Below are 23,363 nucleotides of genomic sequence, written 5' to 3'. Positions count from 1 at the left end.
GATTACCCTAATTAATGAATATAAAAAGTACATTGCCCCAATTGACGAGAAAAAAAATGCATTACCCTAATTGAATTTTTGAAGAAATTACGTTACCCACATTGGCTATTTTTTCTATTCAAATAGTACGTAGAGACTAGAAATACATCAAAGCATTCTAAAAGTCTTCTGCGAACATGCGTAATTGCGGATGTTTGCGTATTGAAATGGTTCGACTCTTTCTTCTTTCTATTTCCATTTGTGAAATTAGAGTCGAACTGTATTTATTAAACTGTGAAATGGTTCCTAGCCTGGACCAGAACAAGTTATTTCACTTACTTTTTCAAATTGCATCCAATTCATTTATCCAACCCATTCATTGAGCGCCATAAGTTTTTGTATGATGACTTTGATTGATCAAAAGCGTCACAACATACGTCCCAATCTGTAACCAAAGTAAAACAATGCGACAAACGGTCAATAACAATAAATGAGATCAAACTTTGTGAAAATAATTAAGACTTTCTGGACCCAATACTAGGAAGTCAGTATTGCCAACCAAGCAATCCATTCACTTTCAACCCAACATAAAATTCACCTATATATACCACCACTCAATACACTATCTACCATTCCATCTGGTACAAAAATCTAGATATCTCTATTTTCCATATCTTCATTTGTGTGTAACTTAAAGTGTTGTTGAATTCTATGTTAGTGGTGATGCTAGGAGAGATGTGACATTGATATATTAGAGAAACTAAGAATAAGAACTGAGAAGACTAGAGATTGATTAGGGTTGGAATATAGAGTCTGAGAGAGAGTGCTCTTTACCCAGAGTTACATACTTATACTAAACTAAAATATGATAATAGAAACTACTAGATATGGATGTCCACACTTATAAAAACATGGGACTTTCCATATTGGACATATTCTAATACTGACATATTCTAACACTCCCCTTCAAGCTGCAATTACGCAAACTATGCAAATTACAACTTGGATTACAAAAAATAAAAGATAAGAATACTGCTCCCCCTTTCGCATAGAACTGTCTTTAGTTGAAGAACTCAAACAACTGTTGAGACGTTCTGGAGGTGAAACTGTCGGTATAGGCAATAACCTAATCTGAATACAGCAGCTGTACCACAGTCACAAACTGAAATCATAACACCGGTTTAGTGGCGCGCTGCTTGGCTACTACTCACTCCATTCGTTGTTATGGCTGTCATAATATAAATTGAAAACAATAACACTGACTTGATGTGCGCTTCTTGGCTGCTACTATCAATATCACTGTTAATGTTAACAAAATACTATTATGGGTACTCTTGAATACTGAATACTAAATACTGGTGCAGTTATAACTTGAGTGCTACCTAAATCCTTATAAGTGCAGTTTAGGCTTGACTGCTACCTGAAACATACTTGCAGTTTAGGCTTGACTGCTACTTGAAACATACTTGCAGTTAAGGCTTGACTGCTACTTGAATACTAAAGACTGAATAGTGGAGATGTCATATTGAAGACTGAATAGTGGATATGCCTTGTCATGAAGAGTTCGTCAAGGCTTGCTGGAATATGGAGACATGAGTACTCTTTCTCATACATCTCCTTATTCTCCTTCCCTCATATACTACTGAATGTCTTCATATCTCCTTATTCCCCCTCTCAAGTTGGAATATATAAGGCTATTGAAACATACAAAGGCTTGTCTATTCCGACTTAAACTTGAAACTAAGAAAACTAAATACCAACTTATACAACCAACTAATGCCCACTTCAAAAAACAATACTTCATACTCCAATTCACAAAAAAAAAATTCTAATAGAACCTGCATCAAACAATACTCACTATAGAGGGTTGAGGGTGGGTCGCGCCTTTTTATGACTGTAAACTTCTGGAACAGTGGAAGATGGAAAGAATAATTCCTCGTGAGATAGAGGTCGTGTGCCCTTATAATACTTCAAACAAACATCTTGATCATGTTCTAGAAACTAAGACAGAAGATGACATCAATACCAACTGTGCGGAAGCTAGAAACCTAGTCATCCATAATGACATACAAACAATACTACCCCTCCAATCCTAGATGAGAGTGCAAACTACCTTCCAAAGGTTTGATACTTCAAAAATCTCGAAAACTGATGTATGGAGGCTAGAGGGCATGCGCGCCTTGGACAAGGCATATTAGAGCGCGCACACGCCCTCTACTTGTCCAACTTCCAGTACTCAGGGCGTGTGTGCCCCTTGGGCTTGGCTATATGATAACAGTTAAATGACGATAAAATTCAAACGGAAGTAAAACTATGACTGAACTTGTACTAGATTTATCAAAGATTTTTCTACTCTCGGATCTATCGAAATAGAGTTGGAATAGAAGATTCGTTCCTCTCCTAGTTCTTTAGTATTAGCGTTTTCTAATATTATCGGTCCTAGCCAAAGTTAATGAGAGTAATGAGGGGAATTTATACTACGATGGAAATTATGCTAACAAGATACGAATAACTCAACTACGAAATGCTAAGTTGATACTTGATAGAGAATTATGGGGGATTGATTCCACCTTAACTCGACTTAACTTACTAACGAAGAATCGTCGTAATCCAAATTGAACTACTTTCGCATAACAATTGGTTCTTCAACCCTCTCTAATGGAGGTTTAGCCTATAATCATTAAACTATCATTTCCAATTGAATTTAAACAAGACACCATAAAAAGATTCTAACTTTACTAATATAAAGTTTCTAATCAATAATTCACAACTAAATTAACACTAAGAAATGATTAACAACTAAGATATGAATTTAACAATACTAAAGCTAAATAAAAATTAAATCACTAAACGAAATTGGAATTAAAACTAATACTTTATTATAAACTAAATATGATTCTCAATTAATAATTTATTTGTTCTAACTAATCTATTGCAAGTAAAATCTAGATCTAAAAACAATAATTGAAAACTAATTTTATGGAATGTAAAACTAGATCTAGAATTCTATGCTAATGGATACCTAATTTTCTCCTTTCTTAAGAGTTAAGTCTTGTGTCTTCAAATGGAGGAGACCAGATCCATATTTTCGTGCATGGGCTGAGGAGCCATATTTCAGGCCGGAAAATCGACCCCAAAACCCAATTTCTTCAGTCCATATAGGCCTTTTCAGCTAGATTTGACTTTCATAGACTTTTTGTCCACTTCTTCTCCTCTGATTGAGTTAAGGCTTGGACCATTGGAAAGCTGATTCCAAGCCGGTCGTTTTGACATAAATTAGGCCCAATTATGAGATTTTAGCTCAAAGATACAGTCTTCGAAAGTTCTCCTGACTTTTGTGTGCTGTTTCTGCCCGCGTTGACTTTGACTTTTCAGCTTTTACCGGGCTTTTTCTCCTTGAATTTTGGCCTTTAATCACAGAACTCCTTAGCAACCAACCCTTGCTCCTTTATCTCGCCAAACTGACACATTTATGCACATAATTGACTTCAATGCCTGAAATACATAAAAGCACGTAATCAGCATTAACTCTTATTTATTATTCGCATAATTGGTCTAAAAATATTATTGTTAAGGGGTTAAAACTACAGTTTTAGGCTCTTATCACTATACTTGAGCGCGTGCACGCCCTCTTCTCTGAATACAAAATGAACACTACTGAAAATAACTTTTGGCGTGCGGACTGAGCGCGTGCGCACCTCATCCAATACTAACTTCAAAGACTACAAGATACAGAGAGGTTGTGCCCCTCTTATCAATACTAAGACAGAGAAATTGTGGAAGAAGTAGACTGCGGAAGCGAAATAATACTAAGAAAGCAATACTGAGAAACTTCGGATCTCTCTCCTAGCATTCTTCAAACAAACTTTAAACACCAGTTGAATCTTGAAAAACTTACTTCGAACCATAGAGAATAATTAGATAAGAGATTCTTGAACTTAGAATACTTAAACATGTCGATGAACAGTGTCGGTGAACAGTAACTGTGAATAGTAATGTGAACAATACCAGTGAATAGTACCGATGAATAGTAAATCTTTCCAGAGAAAGATTGAAACTTGAACTTCTTCTTGTGAGAAATCCTTTTTCTTCTTGAAACTTAATTTGAATACTATACTGAAAAACTTAAATAAACTTGATTTTTTTTTCTCTTGGTGAGGGATTCCTCTCCTAGCATACCACTAAATCTCGCTCTGATACCATGTTGAATTCTATGTTAGTGGTGATGCTAGGAGAGTTGAGACATAAATTTATTAGAGAAACCCAAGAATAAGAACTGAGAAGACTAGAGATTGATTAGGGTTAGAATTTAGAGTCTGAGAGAGAGTTTTCTCTACCCAAAGTTACATACTTATACTAAACTAAAATATGATAATAGAAACTACTAGATATGGATGTCCACACTTATAGAAACGTGGGACTTTCCATATTGGACATATTCTAATACTGACATATTCTAACAAGTGTCATGCCAGCAAGTGATGTAAAGCTTTTGGGTGCCTGGGAAAGTCCATTTGTTATTCGCTCAAGCATAGCTCTAAATCTTAAAAACATTGATTATGACTTCCTTGAGGAGCCGTTGGGTACGAAAAGCGAACTTCTACTCAAGAGTAACCTTGTTTATAAGAAGATCCCAGTCATGATTCATAATGATAAGCCCATTTGTGAGTCACTCATTATTGTTCAATACATCGATGAAGCTTTCACCTCTGGTCCTTCTATCCTTCCTTCTAATCCTTATGATCGTTTCGTTGCTCGGTTCTGGGGTGCCTACATAGATGATAACGTACATAATGACACTAGTTTTGGTCCATTAGAAGTACAAAAAAAAATTACATCTAATAATTTATTGTTTCTTGTATTTTACAGTGGTTCAGCTCATTACATGCGACTCTTGAAGTAAAGACTGAGGAGGAGATAAAAACAACTATAGAAGGAGTGTCCACAAGATTTGAATTACTAGAAGAGGCATTTGAGCTATGTTACACGGACGCGGACACTGACGTGGCGACTTGGTTATATCTCAAAAAAGTAAGACGCGGACGCGGCAAATGACGCTGAAATTAATTAATATTTATAATTTTATTTTATATAAATTAAACATTAAAAACTAAATTAAATGTATCAACATTCATAAATTCAAAACTATTAAAGATAAATAGCCACAAAATTAAGTTTAATATTTCTTAATCAAACTTTAAAAACATGTCATAAGTCTTAACAAAATGAAAAAAAATGAAAAAATTGAGTTTTTTAATATTATTTTGATTTATTTTTTATTTTTTTAGGTCAAAATCCGCGTCCGGTTTAGTTGACTGTGTCTTGACCATGTTGACCACGTCCATGCCGTGTCCGACGCGGACACAGGCTATTTGGAGGTGCGTTCGTGTTTTAGAGCATTTGAGAAGATTAGCAAAGGAAAGGACTTCTTTGGTAGAGATACAGTCAGTGGCGAAGCCAAGGGGGCCCAACATACACCCTGGCGTACCCTCACCTTGACCCAAACAAAAAAAAACTATTAGTTACGCAACTACCCACAAGTGCTAAGTGGTAACTGGTAAGAGACAAAAGAGAAAAGAAAAGTGCAGCATGTGCTCATGACAAAGGAAACAAAAGGGATGTGCTGATGTCATGTGATGTACTTGATGTACAAATTTGACTCGGTTAAAGCAAATAGTACCAAAAAAGCAAATAGAAAACCCAATAGTACTTGTGTTCCTCTTTATCTCGTATTTATCCACCCATATATAAACCCAAACAAACCATCTTGTATCTATTAAAAACAAATAGAAAGCCCTCACCTACTTTACTTCTCTTCTCCTCCATTCTCTATTATCCTATATTAAAATTTAAGTCTTCTACTTTTCTACCCAAACAAACAACTTTACACCTATCGATTTTGTGGAGGTAACTAGGGAACTCTTATATTATTTAATTTTTTGTTGTCTTTTTGTACTGATTCCTAAACCATATTATTTAGATTTTTATATGTTTGTGATTATTATTTTATTTTGTGAATATTATTGGTGGTTTATTTTAATTCGTGCAATTTCAATTAAATTGATTGGTGGTTTATTTTAATTGTTTAAATAGTTATGCTAAAGTATTTGATCAAAGAAAAGTCGTTGCCCGCTCAACCAACTAGTAACACAGATCATGTTGTTAGTGTTGAAGTAGGATCCTCTTCAAAGCAAAGTCACAAATAAACTGAGGATGGTGGTGTTGAACAACCTACGTCAAAGCGGGTTTAACATGGAAATCGTGAAGAACTTGACTTGTCTAGTCTTCCGGGAGACCCTGGATTGAGGAACAAGATTTCAAATTATCATCCTAATGATTGTGACTCAGTGAGAAGAACATATTTCCTTAGGGGTCCTTGCCAGCCTAATCATACTTTTCCTCCAAGGACAATAGGCAAGAGGAACCGTCGCTTTCGGAAAGAGTGGTATGAAAAGTTTAGTTGGTTGGAATATAGTATTCACAAAGATGCCGTGTTTTGTCACTATTGTTATCTCTTTAAATCTTATCAAGGGGCACAAGGAGGCGGAGATGTTTTTTCTTACAAGGGGTTTACTAATTGGGAAAGAAAAACCAAATTAAAAGAGCATGTTGGATGAACAAATAGTGCTCATAATATTGCTTACAGGGCAGCACAGGCATTGCTAAATCAAGAGCAGCATATCGAATCATTTCTTTAAAGACAATCTGACCAAGTTTGAAGGGATTACCGAATACATCTAACTGCAATAACTGATTGTATTAGGTTTCTTTTGAGACAAGGTTTAGCTTTCCGCCGCCAATCCCTCTACTTTGCGCTCCCGGACTCTGCCGAATCTCCCCCCTCCCGGTACCCCCGACCTAAATAAAGAAGAGAAGTTCTACGAAAAGACTGCCCATCATGTAACTTTGGGCATCCTTCGCCCCCGTGGTCTATTCAGAACTCACCCCCGAACAAAGCTTCTCTATTCGCAAAGGTACCTATAGGTGTTGGAGGACAGCCTTCCCGTTGGAGCGTTATCCGCCTTAAGTTACGCGTTGATACCGCTAAGAAACCTTTGTACCCTCTAGAATGTACTGCTTGCCCCCCCAATTGCACCCTCTAGAGTGTACTGCATGCCCCCATACTCAGTGGTCCTCCACCCTCTTAGATACCCTAGGTAAGCCAACTTTATTTTTTTTGAGCAATATTAATTTTTTGAATTTTTCAAGATAATCCTTTAAGTCACAATGTGGGCGTAATGCACCAAGAGAAAAATGTGTGCGAAAAGCATTATTGCCACATTATTTAATGTGAAGAACAAATCAAAGGACCATCTTAAGTCTCGCCAAGATTTGCAAATGTTTAAATTAGGCATGAATTGCATCCGAAGTTCGTGGCAACAGAACTTATCTTCCACCGGCACCACACACACTATCGAAAGTTGAAAAAAGGATTTTTTGCAAGAGATTACAAGATTTAAAGCTACCTTATGGCTATAGCTCAAATATCGGGAGGGTTATATCGGGGGATGAGTTCAAGATTTCAGGTCTCAAGTCCCATGATTTCCATGTTTTAATGCAACAATTATTGTCCATTTGCGTTAAGGGGCTTCTTCCGAAAAGGACCGAGGACTGCAATTTTTCACTTATGTGCCTTTTACAATGAATTATGCAAAAAGTCGTTAATCTGAGAGACTAAAAATCTCGAGAGAGATGTTGCAGAGACTTTGTGCATGTTAGAAAGGTTCTTCCCTCCATCCTTCTTTGATATTATGATCCATTTAACAATTCATTTAGCACGAGAAGCACGGCTTGGTGGACCAGTTCATTTGCGTTGGATGTATGCTTTTGAAAGGTGAATTTATACTCATTCATAAAACGTTAATGATTATATTCCACTACTTGTTTCTTAATTACTATTGATGTTATTTCTTGTCTTTAGATACATGAAAGAGTTGAAAGGATATGTCAGAAACTTTGCAAGACCTGAGGGTTCCATTGCAAAGTGCTATCTTGCGGAAGAGGGCATGAGATTTTGTAGTGAATTTATGAAACAAACCGTTGAGATAAGTACTCGCCGAAGTAAAAATGATAGTTTTGCAAGTGATGCAATACTTCATGGCAGGCCGAATTCTAGAGGAGTTTCGATTAGATTAAGTAAAGAAAGGTTACATGCTGCCCATCTATATGTGTTGTTCAATACAGCTGTAGTCGAGCCATATTTTGAGTGAGTATGGTAATAATTATTGAAATTTAAAGTTTTGAAAAGACGTACCTTAATTTTCTTTTACCATTTTTCTTTGGTTAGAAAGCATATGGATGAGCTACGGAAGCAAAACAAACAACTCTCAAGAAATAGAAATTTGTTGTGGAAGAGACATGTAGAAAAGTTTTCTGAATGGCTACGTGAGAAGGTTCAGTTGTGACTTTTGTGTATTTGCGTTACCCTTTTTACATATGTAGATAATAATCGTGATACTTATGTATGAATTTGGACAGATTGTAGAGGACACTAGTGAGAATATCTCTGAGACATTAAAGTGGATTGCCAATGGACCGAGGAAGTTAGCAATGTCGTATTCTTCATTTATTGTCAAAGGTCAACGTTACCACAAGAAAAGTGCTGAGAAGTCCAACCAAAATAGTGGTGTTTCACTTGAGTCAACAACTATGTGTAGATCTAGTTCAAAGGACAGAAACCAAGTCATGAACAATGTTTCTTACTATGGGGTCATCAAAGATATAATTTTGCTCGACTACATTGGCTTCCAAGTGCACTTTTTTTTTTTTTGTGATTGGGCAAATGTAGGAAATGGTGTCAAGGTGGAAGATGGATTTACTTTGGTTAACCTCCATCAAGGACAACGCCAGTTCGAAAAAGAACCATTCATTTTAGCATCACAAGCGAAACAGGTCTTTTATTCAAGGGACAACAATGATTCCAATTGGTATGTTGTATTACAATCCCCACCAAGAGGCGTCATGACTTGGATATGTATGAGGAGAATGTCGATATATTCTCGGACCACTAGATGTTTAGAATTGACAAGAACATTGATGATGAAGATGGTAGCTATGTTAGAAAAGACTGAGGGAGACTATGTGTAGTGCATGTACTTTCAAAGAATTTAGTAAAACATTTTTGTATTAATATTTTCGGCTATGAGTTCCGGTTGTTTAGTTCCTCGTAGTTTTTCCTATTAATATTAGTATTTGATTTGTTTTGGCACTTCGGTTGTTTGTTCATCTTAGTATGAGTATTGGTTGTTTGTTTTTATTAATATGTGTTGTGATTTGTTTTTGGTACTCTCTCCTGTCTTGTTCATATCAATTTTGTGTCTTGATGTTTTCTGCCACATTATGCATCGTTGACATTTCAGGATTTTGACAAGGACGTAAAGACACTTCACTTCAAACAAAATGTCGAAAGCGGAGGTAAGACATTTTGTTGATAATGTTTGTGTATACACATGTTTCTCATTTAACAGAATTTTTGTTGGCATGTTGACAGAGTTCAAAACAAGCTAAGAAAAGGAAACTTAATGAAAGACTAGCTATTGTAGCTGCTCTTAGGAATACATCAAATGCTGGGATACACATATCAAATAGAAGTGATGGTAGTCTACCACACTCAGCCTCTCAAGCCAATGAGTCCCACTTGTCAAAGAAAAAATTGTGTACCTTAGAGAAGTCTAACTCTAAGAAGAATAAGGTAAGCACACCTATCTTCCTCTCCTTTTCTTCCTTATGCAACTGGGCACTAAAGCCATACTAGTCCTAATTAGTTTGGCACATGTCTGAGTCTCCATGAATAGCCGCTAACTAGTAGTTAGTGCTTCCCCAGATGCTGCTATATTCGCCGGCTTTCGTAAGTATGTATGAGACTCCTAGTATAGGTCTAACTTACCCTACTGGCCGGTGCCTTTAGGTAACTCTGTACCTGGTTATTTGCAGCACACACACACTAGCATTCCCAATATATGTAGTTGCACTTTAATCTTAATATATAACTGCTGCCTTTCACCTAATTCATTCCCAAGTTTAAGGGTGTTTTATGTTAACCTTTATGTTATATTCTTTAAATTCCAGAGTATAAAGGGAGCAACAACTAAACGATCTAAGATGGGTAAAATGCCCATCCGAGATACTAACGACTCAGATTCCACTGATGGGGACTTTAGCAAGGAAGAAGATGCCCATGATTTCAATGAGGGATCTACTACATAGTCCCAAATTCTTACTCTCGTGGCAATAGAGAGAACCCTTCTTCAAATGAATCTCACAAATCAAAAAAGACGGGGGGTTCTACAAAGTCTAAGGTGTTGTTTAATTATGTTTTGCTTAACATTTTTGTTTATATATGTTAGATTTTTGTGTTTCCTTTGTTAAGTATTGTTTATAATTTTCATTAATCTTTTGTTTTCCTTTAATGGGGTTTTATCACGAGTTTCAAAAAGTTGTTAAAAGATCTAAGACAAAAAGGAATTCTTCTCACAACTTAAGTGATAAAGATCTTGGCGATGAAGATTATTGTAATGACGAGGATGGAAGTAAGACTAGTACCAACCGAGCCAAGTTTAAGGGCCATTGACTGAAGAAGAGAGTGAAGGAGATTCTAGTGATGAAGGTGATGCTATCGACTCGATGATGCTATCGACTCGGATCAGAACTTGAAAGTAGTAATCCTTCTTCCAAAGAATCTCACCTATCAAGCAAGACGCTAAGAGGTTCTCGTAGATCCAAGGTAATGGCGACCGATAGTGGATCTAAGTTAGCGGTGACCTTTAATGCAATAATAGGCAGTGGAGGAAAAATTCAGAACAATTTTCTTCTCATTTGGGAAATATTGCATCTGAGATGGTGCCACTAACTTTTAGTGATTGGAGAGTAATCAAAAAAGGGTACAAAGATCTGTATTGGCAATCAGTCTTGGTAAGAACGATTTTTTTTTACTTTGCTTTTCAGTAAATATATATAGTTATTATGATGTTCTTATTATATATGTTTAATTTGTTGATGGTGGGGTTGTCAAAACATTTCACGTATTATTTCTTATTTCTTGTAGCAAAAATTTATCTTGGATGAAGGGCGCAGAACTTATGCCCTCCAACAAATTGGAAGGTTGTGGCGGGCGCATAAATCAAGATTGAGGGGAAAGATCAGAGTTTATAGAAAAAAGAAAAAGGACATTGCACGTCTCCAGCCTGAAGACTGTGATGATGCAGAATGGGAGATGTTTGTTAAACAAATGTCAAAGAGAAAGTTCATTGTGAGTTATTTTGGTGATACTTTAAATATACTCATATTGTGAAATGTGTTATTTAACTCTTTTGTATTGCAGCTGAAAAGTCAAAAGTTTCAAGAAATGAGGGAAAAGCAAGATCTCCCTCACACATGTAGTAGACAAGGCTATGCACGCCTAGAGTTCCGAATGGTAATTAAATATCAAATTTGTGCAACTTTGTTTTTGTGTATGTATCTTGATTGTGGATATTGTTATCATGTAGCAAAAAGAGAGTCCGAATCCCTCGTCTATAACTAGAGTTGATGTTTGGTGCAAAGGACACACTAAGAAAAATGGCAAACCATCAAATAGTAGAGTTGCGGAACGAATGGTATGTTTAGTTATATTTTCTAACCAGAAGTATAGCCATAAATATCATCGATTTTGTTGAGCTTCGCTAATTTCTCTATTAACATACATATCAAATGTGATTGCTATAGAAAAAAATAAAAGAAATTAGAAATGCGGCAGCATCAGATTCTCATAACCACTCAATACAAAATGATGCTCTTTCACAAGTACTTGGACCTGATCGTTATGGTCGTGTGAGAGGTAAAGGAGCAGGAGTAACTCCTTCAAAAGTAGGTGTGGTGTCACAAAACAAAGAGTTGGTCACCCAAATTCAGGAGAAGGTACTAACGGTTGAGAAGGATATGGCTCAAATGACCAATTTGGTGAATACTCAAAATGAACTTATAAGAAACTTAATTGCTTCTCTGAATATTCAAAAGGCAAGTGACAGATGTACAAGTATTGTACAATAGCTTATTTGATATTTGTTGTCTTGCTAGAGTACTTGAACTGACAATCTTAATATATTTTTCTAGGATGAAAGTCAGCAAGTTGTGACTGAGCAAGTGATACAGTCAACTATTGCTCCAATTACTTCACTTTTCGTGGTATTTTTTAGAATCTCTAAAAGCAAAGTCTGTAGATTCTTAATTAGTAGACTAACAACTAACCAATGGTTATGGTTATTTGGTTAGGGTCAAGGCATAGGCAGTGGTGATCAGGGGATACAAACTACTCTTCCACAGGTAAAATATTTCTTTTTGCAAGCAAGGGTAACTAGCTTTTGGCTTACTTGGTCCAGTGAAATTTTTTTTGAGTTAAAAAGGCCATTATGCAGTAGGGCTGTAAGATCAGAGTTAGTGTGCTTAAGGTGTTGGTGAGATTATATTAGGTCTATATTTGGTAGCCTTTTTCAGTTTACGGCTACTTGTGTACCATTAGGGAACCTACCTCTGTAAAAACTTCTAGACTCACCAATACCTACTTCATATTTTTAATTGGATGTATAGCTCCCCGAGTATGCCAAGGAGAAAATTGCAGTGTTTTCTCTGTTACCACTTCAGTCCTGAACCTTTCGATTGTGTCTGATATTTCTCTGGCCATTTTTATTAAATCTTTCACAAGCTTATAACAAAATGAAAACCAATAGCAGCTAGCCCGTTAATGCGGAGCGAGTGAGATAGGCTGGAGAAAGGCCAACGAATGGCGGGTGTAATGAGTGACGAGGCTGACGAAAGATGGGGGAGCTTACATTAGGCAAAAATCTTTCCTTTCTCTGATTCGTTCCTAAGTTAGTCGTCTTTGGAAGGGAGCTGCTAGATTTGAATTCTTTTTCTCCTCACGTAACGGTGAAGGCACGAGTCACTCACTTGTTGTTTGGGGCAACAAGAACGGTAGGGGCTTTCCCTTTGCCTTTGCCAAGGAACAAAAAGTATCCGATACCCCCGACACTTTCGGTGTTTTAGCCTAAAGATCGCCTTCCGGAGCCCTTTTGGGATAGAAAAAACTTTTGCAATTTCTTTTCGAGGAATAGCCCTAGTCGATGGTGAGGGACTCGGGCTTCTCGGACTTTGACTCCTACATCTGCTTTGTTCGATCTCTTGAGTTAGCTCTACTATATTCTCTTTTTTTTTTTTTTGGGTCTAATGTTAAATCAAATAGAGTACACTGAACACCAACCCAATCTCGACAAAAACAAGTACCGTTTACCTTCCTTCCTCGGCCCTTGGTGCCATCGCTAACTAATCGAGCCCGACCTTCACCCTCCCATTCCTAATAATATAGGCTGGTCAATCACTTCCAGCCTCTTGATTGCCCTCTGAAATAAAAATGGGGACCGAACTCGGACCAGGGCTCCAAAAATAAACCAAACCTAGCCCAACCTACTTAAACAACCCACGTGCTTGGCCCGTCCGGGGAAGAAGAAAGTAGACTAGACCTTGTAGAGAAGCGGGATAGGAAAGGTAGCCATCGGTCTCGCACAAAAGGTTCAAATAGCCTATTGTATTGCCTTATTTCGCGATGTGGGAGTAAAGACTAGCATTACAGACTTTCGCTCTTGTTAAATAAACAAAAATATCGGTAGAAAACAAGCCACTAAGGCTGCTAAATTTGAGCTTGGTGTAACTTTTAGGTCAGCGGCCAACATCCAACTAAGCATTGATTTATTTACTATATCCTGTTTCCTTGATGTTTTGCCCCATCTTTGAGCAAACCAGAGTAATGCGTGAAGGATGGGAGGTGTTTCTGGCCTTGAAAGAATCCAGATTCCTTTAGGAATCCAAATCACATGTTACACCCGGTTTAAAGAATCCAAGTTAACTACGAAATAGGAATTTGTGTTGGTTACCAATGTGTCAAAACCTTAAGCAGGTCAATTGAGTTCTATATATAAATACTCTTCAACAAGAATACCAGAATTCGTTCTTGCTCATGGCTTCAACTTTTCAGTTGTCTCTCCTCTTTCTTCTATTTCTTTCAACTTTTCCAGTTTCTCCTGTTGAAGGAGTCACATCTAGTGATCATAATAATCGAGAAACACACGAGAACTCGAGAAGATTGTTAAGGCTATATCAGATGGCGGTTACAGTGCTATGTCTCTCACCCTGGAGATGACTCTCCCCACCCTTATCTCCTCGGCTTTAAGCAACAACAATGCAAAGAACGGTTACCATATTCCGTCCGGGCCGAAAGCTTTCTTCTCTTTGAAATACCCACAACCACCTTTGACACTTCTCAAATACCATGTTTCACCCATGAAGATTGAGAAGGAGGATTTAGAATCAACACTCTCACATGGATCCAAGATTGATACCCTCCTTCATGGTCACCCCCTCGTCGTTAGTACACTAGAGCATGTCCAAAATAATGCTTCCATTAACAACGTCAAGATCAAGCAGTGGGACATATACAACGATGGACATGTAATCGTTCATGGTGTGGAGAACTTCTTTGACCCCGCCTATCAAACCATACTTTATCCGGTAGTAATTGACATTTTCCAAAGCGGAAATAGCGGGATGTATGGAGCTTCAAGTTATGGGGTTTACGAGGATATAATCAGCTTTATAGATCGATACAGGAAGTTGATTTACATTGTTTTTGGTGTTGCCATCCTTTCAGTAGCTATGTGGTGCGTTGTGGAACTTGTGAATAGATGCAGGTTTGTGAGGCGCAGGAATCAGTCTGGATATTGGAGTATAGATCGAGTCATGTGATTATGAACACTTTCCGTATGTAAATTGAATCTTTAGATTATTGTAATGAATATAATAATGAAAAAAAGATAGAATCTAAATAAAAAAGGCGATATCTACTGGGGAAGGGGGCTTGCCTCATTACTTCCCACATCGAGAGGTGCACCTAACCCACCTACCCACTCATCAATCACGGCGTTCACTGACTTGCTCTGATAGACCCCTATTGTATTGGAATTAGGCGCCCTTTGACTGTTGTCAACTAATCTCTTCAATGTTCGATTCTACTCTATGTTAGAACATTTCTCTGAATGCTATTTCGATCTAAGACTGTTGGCAGCAGGTGGAGACATTTCTTTGGCCCCTTTCAAAAGGAAATGTGGGCAAGGTAGAGCGCCCAATCCCCTATTTCTATCTATTGATGAGACAACTATCTATTCTGGATCCATCAGAAAGAAATCGAAATGTATCTGATTGAGTCTACATCGTACGTAGAGCGCCCAACTTAGATTTCATGTAGTTCCGTCAGGACCAGCCCAGTTCTCTTATCCATCGGTCCAATGTACTGGGCTCATCTCATGGAGGGAAAAGCCAAAAGTTGTGTTGTTAAGCCACCTCGGCGCATTCCGCTTCTCTCCCGAGATCGTCCCACCGCGAAAGAAGAGCACGGAGCCCCAGCCCAACACAGAGGTCCGCTTAACGTAAAGCAAGGAGTTGAGCTGAACGAATCGGGCGAACCCGAAGTCACTTTCGGAACCATACTTCCTACAGCTAACACGTGTCCGATCCGGTGGAACGAACGTGAGCTGCTATACCGAATCCCCCGCTGGCCATCGGGGACCGAGTGGTAAGGCCATGATCTGCAGGGGAACGGATCACTCATTCTTCCATTGGGGACAGGTGCACGAACGACAACTCCAAACGTCACACATCCGCCGCCTACCTACAGTTTAGGTAGCACCAGCGAGATCCAGCTAAGGTCAGGAACCTCCTGAGGCTTAGCTCTTCGTCTAGCAGCAAGAAAGAAAGGCAAGGAGATAAAAACGAATACCATTATTATCTAGCCTGCTCTTCTCTTATAGAACATATTCACCCTTCTTTTAAACACTAGCAACTCGTTCTTCTCCAGCATGAAAGTCGATATATTACGACCAGCGCGGTTGTTTGGTTTCACATGACCAGTTGATTACAACAAGAATCTAGCTTGGATTGCTTTCTGGCCATGAGTGTTTTCTTGGGTGAAGTTGCAACGCTCTCTTGGACAGGCCAATGACCAAGGCTTGCTCTGAGAATTCCCATTGTTAATAAACATTAACATTATCTTGCTCATCGTGAGTCCCAGGGTGAACCCATAAAGTGAGTGGATCGGCGACTAGCATAGTACGAGGAGATATTCAGACGGAGAGGAAAACACAGCTTCCTTAATTCCTCTTTCAAGCTTCCTTTTCTTTCTCTAGGTCTTTTATTCTCTAAGGTAAGGGCGCGAAAAAGAAAGCCATCTGCTATACTTCATGTAAGAAGTCTTCTGGAATAAGTGACTAGCCCTGAATTCCTTTGGTCCTTAGACTGATCCGCCACTTGGTTCTAAAGACAATCATCCATTATATAATATATGGATTCACCACTGAACGCATTGCTTGACTGGAGTCATCCCTAAGGGCCCGAAGGCCCAAGAATGAGTGAAGGCTGCATTCGCTGAGCCTTTTCAAACTATGATGCTTCGAGACCATACTCAACCAGGTCACCCAAAATGACATTTTTGCTGTGGCTTCATTGTCTGTGGGGGACTTAGGTGAGGGTCTGTTATGCTCAGTTAAATACCCCCGACTTTTGATCTTCAGCTTGATGTTTTTAAGGCATGGACACATACAGAATATCATGCTCTTTGTCTGCCAATGCATGCATGCACACCTTCATCAATGCTTAGTACTGGTTTTATTGTTGTTGGTTTTAATTGGATGTCTTCACCTGCTGCTACTGAGTTAGAGAGTACTATTATGGATTGGCTTAGAAAAATGCTAAAACTTCCCAAGTCTTTCCTGTTTTCTGGTAATGTATGGCTGGGGTGTGTTGCAAGGGGCTACTTGTGGCCCATTTTGTTAACAAGATTATTTGCACCTGCAGAACCTTAAACATGAGGGGACATAGCAGGGATTTATTATACTTGGTCATTATACTGAATTTCTTTTTGTTTGGGTAGGGTCGAGGCATAGGGGAGTAATGATGATCGAGGGGTATCTAACTACAACAACTTCTCTTCCACAAGTAAAATATTTCTTTTTACAAGGGGTAACTTATGGCTTATTCAATGCTCATTTGTAATTAGACAGTATCAAATGGTTGTTCTGCATGTATTGTTGACGTAATTAGAGTTTAAGAATATATGCTTGTCTTTGCAGTCTATTTGATGATGGCAGGTACCGGACTGACTTTGCTCGATTTTGTCATAGTTAGAGTTGGATTTGAGCTTCAGTGACCTAGGCAGTAAATTTAGTGCTTTGTGTCTGCTATCTAATGAACCCTGTTTCATTGCATTTCGATATCTGAGTTGTGAGTTATGTTTCGAAGTGGATTGTTCCAACTGAACTTCCTACACTTATGCTTTAATAAAATCACGAAGTTTTAAATAATGAATCACTATGTTGGTGATTTGAACAATGTTCTATTTGTCTTGAAACAAATGCTTTCGAAGTCAGGTGAGTAATAACCATACTAATAATTCATTACCATGTTTCCTACTTGTAAGCTTATTAGAATGTATACAACATTTTTTTATAGTAACTACCTACTTTTGATTCTGTACTGATTACCTAAATTCTTAGTTATTATATTTGTGGCTTCCTTTTTTTTGGGTAGGGTCAAGGCGGAGGGAGTCATGGGCGACAGTGCAAGTTGATGAATTGGATGGCTCCGCATGATTTAGTTGCTAAAGGACATTGGGAGACTAACGATCCTTTTAAACCGGTGCATGGTATACCTCTTGGAGATAATGCCTCTAAAGTTTGGGTAGATGAAGTTGTGAAGTCAAAATCACGTCTTTGGAGAGAAAATTCTGAATTGCAAACAATGGGAGATGCTAAAGGAACCGCAATTGCATGGCCCATACAGCACGTCATATTTACTGATGATCACCACGTGAAGTAGGTCGGGATTAGGATGTTTATTTTGTCTAATTTTGTGAAACTTGAATCGCGTTTTAAGTCATTTTGTCCTTGTACGATTACACACTTGAATCGCATTTTAAGTCATTTTTGTCCTTGTACAGTACACACTTGAATCGCGTTTTAAGTCATTTTTGTCCTTATACAGTACACACTTGAATCGCGTTTTAAGTCATTTTTGTCCTTGTACAATACACAATGAAATTGTATATTTTGGGTATTACTTAATGAATGAAGTTATTATTGATTATCGTGTGTATGTATTTTATAGACATTGTTATACTATGGATTTTGCAGGTTTAGTTGTTACAACATTTTAGTAGCATAGATTAATAGTATCGTGTGAAAATGTAATTGTGTACAGGTTTTAAAAAAAAACAGTGATTGTGATTAGGAAAAGCTTGGATGCGCTCAAATTAAAATGTTATAGAACTGATAGCGCTAAAGAGAAAACGCTATTAATAAATAGATAGCGCTAAGAAAAAAACGCTATAAATATAATAGCGTTTGTCATAATAAACGCTATCGGTCGGAAATCGCGCTAAAGAAAAAACGCAATAAATGTAATAGCGTTTGTCATAATAAACGTTATTGATCGTTAATAGCGCTAAGATAAAACGCAATAAATATAATAGTGTTTGTCATAATAAACGCTATTGATCTTTAATAGCGCTAAGATAAAACGCTATAAATATGATAGCGTTTGTGAAGAAACACTATAAATTCAATATCGTTTTTTCCGAAAATGCTATCAATAAAAGCATAGCACCGTCATTAATAGCGTTTTGGAAAACGCTATGGACACCAACCATAGCGTTTTTTGCATGCTATCTTAGGCCTTTTCTGCAGTAGTGAGTCGATCAGTAAAGGCAATTTTCTTGAACTTATACGATTTTTGAAAGATCATAACGAAGTCATTAAGAACGTTCTTGATAATGCTTCTAAAAATTGGAAATTGACCTCGCCTGATATACAAAAAGAGATTGTGAATGCAGCTTCTGTGGAAACTACAAATGCTATTTTAAAGGATTATGAAAATTCATTGTTTGCTATTTTAGTCGATGAAGCATGTGATATATCAATTAAAGAGCAAATGGCAGTTATTTTGCGTTATGTCGACAAGAAAGGTTGCGTGATTGAGAGATTTTTTGGAGTTGTGCATGTTAAGGAAACTAGTGCAGTAACACTTAAAAAGGCAATTGATGAGTTGTTCTCTAAGCATGGGTTAAGCATATCTAGACTGCGTGGACAAGAGTATGATGGGGCCAGCAATATGCAAGGTAATTTGAATGGCCTAAAAACACATATAATGAAAGAGAATGAGTCTGCATTTTATGTTCATTGTTTTGCTCATCAGCTTCAGTTAGCCCTTGTATCAGTTTCAAAGAACCATGAGTCAATTGCTAACCTTTTTAGTGTTCTCTCTAATGTGGTAAATATTGTTGGAGCATCATGTAACCGACGAGATATGTTACGCAAAACAATGAAGGCTAGAGTTGTTGCAGCCTTACAAAGCAGAGAAATTTCAAGTGGTAAAGAGTTGAATCAAGAGACTAGTCTTAAACGATCTGGTGACACTCGATGGGGCTCACACTATTATACACTTCTTGGCATGATAAACATTTATGGTTAAATACTTGATGTGCTTGATAATATAGCGGTAGATGGTTCAAGCTCGGAACAAAGAGGTGAGGCTTACGGATTATTGAGTTCAGTGCAGTCTTTTGAATTTATCTTAAATTTGCATTTGATGAAAACGATACTAGGAATTAGCAATGATTTGTCAAAGGCTTTGCAGCGTGAAGACCAAGACATTGTCAATGCTATGGCTCTTGTTAAAATAACAAATGTACGCTTGCAGATGATGAGAGATGATGGGTGGGATAGTCTCCTGATTGAAGTTTCTTCACTATGTGCCAAACATGATGTGGTTGTTCCAAATATGGAAGAGAGGTATGTGGCTCGAGGGAGGTCTCGACGAAGAGCAGAAAGAAGCACCAATTTACATTACTATCATGTTGGATTATTCTATTATTGTATTGATTTGCAACTTCAAGAGTTAAACGACCGGTTTAATGAAGCAAATACAGAATTACTTCTTTGCATGGCATGTCTTGATCCTTGTGACCCGTTTGCTATTTTCAATAAACAAAAATTTATCTATTTTGCTCGATTTTATCCCGATGATTTTTCAGAGATAGATCAGATGGAATTAGCGGATCAGCTTGAGAATTATATCATTGATGTACGTTCCGATACTAAGTTTGGTAAAGTAAACGGAATTAGTAGCCTAGCCAAAATAATGGTTGAGATAAAGAAAGACATTATGTACCCACTTGTGTATTTGTTGATTAAGTTAGCGCTGATTTTACCTGTTGCTACTGCTACTGTGGAGAAAGCATTTTCTGCTATGAATATCATAAAGAATCGTCTGTGCAATCGGATGGCGGATAAATGGTTGAATGATTGTTTAATAACATACATTGAAAAAGAAGTTTTTGATAGCATTGATACCGAGCTGATCTTGCAACGCTTCCAAAAGATGAAGAAGGGTGACAAAAAATAAGGGCACCGAGGACTATGAATAAGTATTTGTTTAGATTGAATTATTTTTTTTATATTACATTATTGCAATTATTTTATATGATTTTTTTTTATGTTTGAAATATACTTGTTTTGTGATCAGGTTTGAATTTTTAGTTAAAAAAAAATTAGTGTTTTTTTTTATTTTTTTATGCTTGGTTTATGGGTGGCTCACCCTCACTTACATTCCTGGCTCCGCCACTGGATACGGTTGGGTACATTGATATAGCACTCGGGGCCAACTTAGCGTGGTTCAGGGTGGTCGAGAAGCTCAACGGTGTGGAGTTGCTCAATGAAACAAAGACGCCCAATCTTTATGCATGGTCTGAGAAGTTTTGCGCTGATCTTGCGGTTAAGGATTTGCTTCCTGAGACTGAAAAACTCTTGGAGTTCGCTAAAACGATGATTGCCAATTAAAGTGCTGCTCCAGTGCTCCACAGTGATTTTAATCATAGAGAGAGTGTAAGAGTGAGCAGTTGTGTAGTGTAATCTACTTGAGTTCAAATGTTGTTGTTTGGAATAAAAACGTGAAGGTCTTTTGCTCAATATTGTTTGGTTCAATGTGTTCGAAAAAACATGTTGGCATCTTTGTTCTTTTGTTTGTAAATCGGCAAATACCAACAACATATAGCGCGTGGGGAACACGGCATTATATGAAAAAGACACTACGATTGAGAAGTGTCTTATAGCTGGCTACTTCATTCATACTTGGTTATCATCCCGCACATTCTAAGAAAATCATGTATGGTAATTGTGTGGCCAGCTCTAGAGCGATCGGTAGCCTGTAGCCATGAAAATTGGCCTTGCCCATCCTCTCAAGTATTAAATATCATCAGACGTGTACCCAGCAAGCCCAAAAGCACAAAGGGAATTCATAGATGTAATTATTTCCAGACTCAGTGTAGAGAATAGATACTCCGATCCATATGACCATCTCGGTGGCTTGCAACAGCAACCAAGAGGCAGCAATGCGCATACCCATTGTTCTCTGATTACACAACTCTGGATCAGTGTCACACTATGGAGTTATATCAAGTCTCTACTCGGTGCCCCTTAATTAAGAGAAGACGTGATTCTTGAATGGGCTCTAGATGCAATGCAAACTGGTCAGATAAAACTTAAAAGCAAAGATCTAGACGAGTATCATAAGCGCAAATGTGCATAACAGATTAACAATACTCCCAAAATCTGGACTTTTTTTTTTATATTATTATTAAGACCATAAAATAAGGAACAGTAATATAATCAGCGTAATGAAAGTCCCCCAGACCCCCCGACCCTACACACGCTTATCATGACTCCATTTGTGAGTTAACCATCATGACTCACCATCCTGTGTTAAGCTTCAATAAAACACCTGAGCTAGAGGAAACGTAGACTTGGCAGATAAGAATAAAAACTTTAAAAGGAAATATTGAATATATTTGATGTTTTGAACTTGTAGTCCTCTGCTACGTACCACCAAGAACCACTGTCACCTCAAAAAGATAAAATTATAATATAAACAAACGAATGAAGAATAGCGTGAAGGTGCAAGAAAATCAACAAAAACATATCCGCAGCGACTTTCACTTCAACAAGTTCCCTAGTGAAACCAAATTTTCTTCTTCTCACATCCAAGAAAACATGGTTACAAGATGACTCAACGAGATTCACTTTGGTCAAAGAGCGTCACTCCATACGTCTAAGACACTTAAACAATGACAAAGTAAGGGAAATGAAACTTCCTTAAAAAAAATCATTTTGAACGCAACTGTATAAAGTCAAAAGTAAGCCATTCACTACCACATTTTGCACCGACGACCTGTAGCCTTTTTTTTTTTTTTTTTTGAAAAAACCTCCAGTGGGGAGGGACGAGCTGTAGCCTTATTCCAGAAATTTCACCTCCCTCTGTCTTTACATATCGAACTCAAAAAAAAAACGTCTCTCTTTAGCACAGGTATAGTTTTAACTGTCATGGCAGCAAGTGATGTCAAGATTTTGGGGTATTGGTCAAGTCCATTTGTGATGCGGCCACGCATCGCTCTTAATTTTAGAAACGACGATTACGAGTGATGAAATTGATGCTTGGGTAGTTGTTTAGGAGTAGGTTTAGCTACAAGTTAGGAAACTGAAAGTGTGGAGCAGTCTTGGTGTACGGTCCTTCCTATTCTTTAGGTGTTAGTTAAGAGTAAACCGTGATTCATGTGTGCGTGTTTAGGTATAAATAAGATCTGCAGTCAGTATCATTGTAGAGAGAAAAAAGACTGCAGAGAATTCCAGTTTATTCAAATTTAAGCAGTAGCTTATATATTCTGTTTTTACTCTTAATTGTCTTTGCCAGCTTCTTAACTATCTCCAACATTGTGGTATCAGAGCACATGTTTGTTCCAGTTGAGCATTGTGCATTGCTCAAGAGGTTAAGTGTTGTAGCATGACACCTTTGTGGAGTGGAAGTGTTTGTCTAAAAGCTTCAAAGAGAGGCGCATCATGACTTCTCTAAATTAAATGTCTCACAGTCCTAGTCCTTAGTTCCAATCTTCAATGGCAACAGCTAGGAGTTCTAGAGCATTAAGACGAGAACATTCTTTATCTCATAAAACCTTTGGGAGCTTGTTGAGAATGGATATGTAGAGACTGCAACTGATGTGAGGGAGCTTCGCAAGAAGGATGCAAAGGCTCTACTTGTCTTACAACAAGCCGTTACAGAGTCAATCTTTCCCCGACTTGTAGACGCCACAAAATCAAAGGACGCATGGAATGTCTTGAAGCAGGAGTTCCATGGCGACAATAAGGTGACAATTGTAAAGCTTCAAATGTTTCGTAGGGAGTTCAAAACTCTCCTTATGAAAGGAAATGAATCTGTCCAAGATTTCATTTCTAGAGTTTCCGTGATAGTGAATCAAATGA

General features: G+C 37.7%; 4 protein-coding genes across 4 annotated transcripts; all 4 read left to right on the top strand.

Moving 5' to 3' along the window:
* Nucleotides 1–4,447: 4,447 nt before the first annotated feature.
* Nucleotides 4,448–20,457, top strand: LOC147475386 (uncharacterized). The gene is made up of 7 exons (XM_086585395.1): nt 4,448–4,765; nt 4,849–5,010; nt 6,363–6,547; nt 6,701–6,774; nt 18,728–19,462; nt 19,550–19,605; nt 19,687–20,457. Exons 1-7 carry the CDS (start codon nt 4,448–4,450, stop codon nt 20,455–20,457), a joined length of 2,301 nt encoding a protein of 766 aa, XP_086441521.1.
* Nucleotides 7,663–9,066, top strand: LOC147475389 (uncharacterized). Its single transcript, XM_086583346.1, has 4 exons — nt 7,663–7,813; nt 7,901–8,185; nt 8,267–8,372; nt 8,458–9,066. The coding sequence occupies exons 1-4, from the start codon at nt 7,692–7,694 to the stop codon at nt 9,064–9,066; spliced, it is 1,122 nt and encodes a 373-aa protein (XP_086439472.1). The 5' UTR covers nt 7,663–7,691.
* Nucleotides 9,252–10,271, top strand: LOC147475388 (uncharacterized). The gene is made up of 3 exons (XM_086584207.1): nt 9,252–9,393; nt 9,470–9,670; nt 10,048–10,271. The coding sequence occupies exons 1-3, from the start codon at nt 9,379–9,381 to the stop codon at nt 10,183–10,185; spliced, it is 354 nt and encodes a 117-aa protein (XP_086440333.1). The 5' UTR covers nt 9,252–9,378; the 3' UTR covers nt 10,186–10,271.
* LOC147475387 (uncharacterized) lies at nt 10,388–12,603 on the top strand. The gene is made up of 9 exons (XM_086583344.1): nt 10,388–10,533; nt 10,758–10,890; nt 11,024–11,227; nt 11,300–11,392; nt 11,466–11,573; nt 11,683–11,973; nt 12,070–12,141; nt 12,229–12,279; nt 12,544–12,603. The coding sequence occupies exons 1-9, from the start codon at nt 10,388–10,390 to the stop codon at nt 12,601–12,603; spliced, it is 1,158 nt and encodes a 385-aa protein (XP_086439470.1).
* Nucleotides 20,458–23,363: the final 2,906 nt, after the last annotated feature.

The sequence above is a fragment of the Coptis chinensis genome, chromosome 9 (assembly GCF_015680905.1).
Source record: "Coptis chinensis isolate HL-2020 chromosome 9, ASM1568090v1, whole genome shotgun sequence".
In the NCBI taxonomy this organism is placed as follows: Eukaryota; Viridiplantae; Streptophyta; class Magnoliopsida; order Ranunculales; family Ranunculaceae; genus Coptis; species Coptis chinensis.
The sequence above is the reverse complement of the archived record's forward strand: the minus strand, read 5'-3'. Positions and strand labels throughout refer to the sequence as shown.

Bases quoted from the DNA above. Each gene is read 5' to 3' on its own strand.
- LOC147475386 (XM_086585395.1), top strand. From the start codon at position 4,448: ATGCCAGCAAGTGATGTAAAGCTTTTGGGTGCCTGGGAAAGTCCATTT. The intron at 6,548-6,700 runs GTTTACTAATTG...CCAAGTTTGAAG, and splicing joins GATGTTTTTTCTTACAAGGG to GGATTACCGAATACATCTAA. The intron at 19,463-19,549 runs GTGACACTCGAT...TTGATAATATAG, and splicing joins GACTAGTCTTAAACGATCTG to CGGTAGATGGTTCAAGCTCG.
- LOC147475389 (XM_086583346.1), top strand. From the start codon at position 7,692: ATGTTAGAAAGGTTCTTCCCTCCATCCTTCTTTGATATTATGATCCAT. The intron at 7,814-7,900 runs GTGAATTTATAC...TCTTGTCTTTAG, and splicing joins TGGATGTATGCTTTTGAAAG to ATACATGAAAGAGTTGAAAG. The intron at 8,373-8,457 runs GTTCAGTTGTGA...GAATTTGGACAG, and splicing joins CTGAATGGCTACGTGAGAAG to ATTGTAGAGGACACTAGTGA.
- LOC147475388 (XM_086584207.1), top strand. The intron at 9,671-10,047 runs GTAAGCACACCT...TTTAAATTCCAG, and splicing joins CTAACTCTAAGAAGAATAAG to AGTATAAAGGGAGCAACAAC.
- LOC147475387 (XM_086583344.1), top strand. From the start codon at position 10,388: ATGGGGTTTTATCACGAGTTTCAAAAAGTTGTTAAAAGATCTAAGACA. The intron at 11,974-12,069 runs GCAAGTGACAGA...ATATTTTTCTAG, and splicing joins CTTCTCTGAATATTCAAAAG to GATGAAAGTCAGCAAGTTGT. The intron at 12,142-12,228 runs GTATTTTTTAGA...TTATTTGGTTAG, and splicing joins CAATTACTTCACTTTTCGTG to GGTCAAGGCATAGGCAGTGG.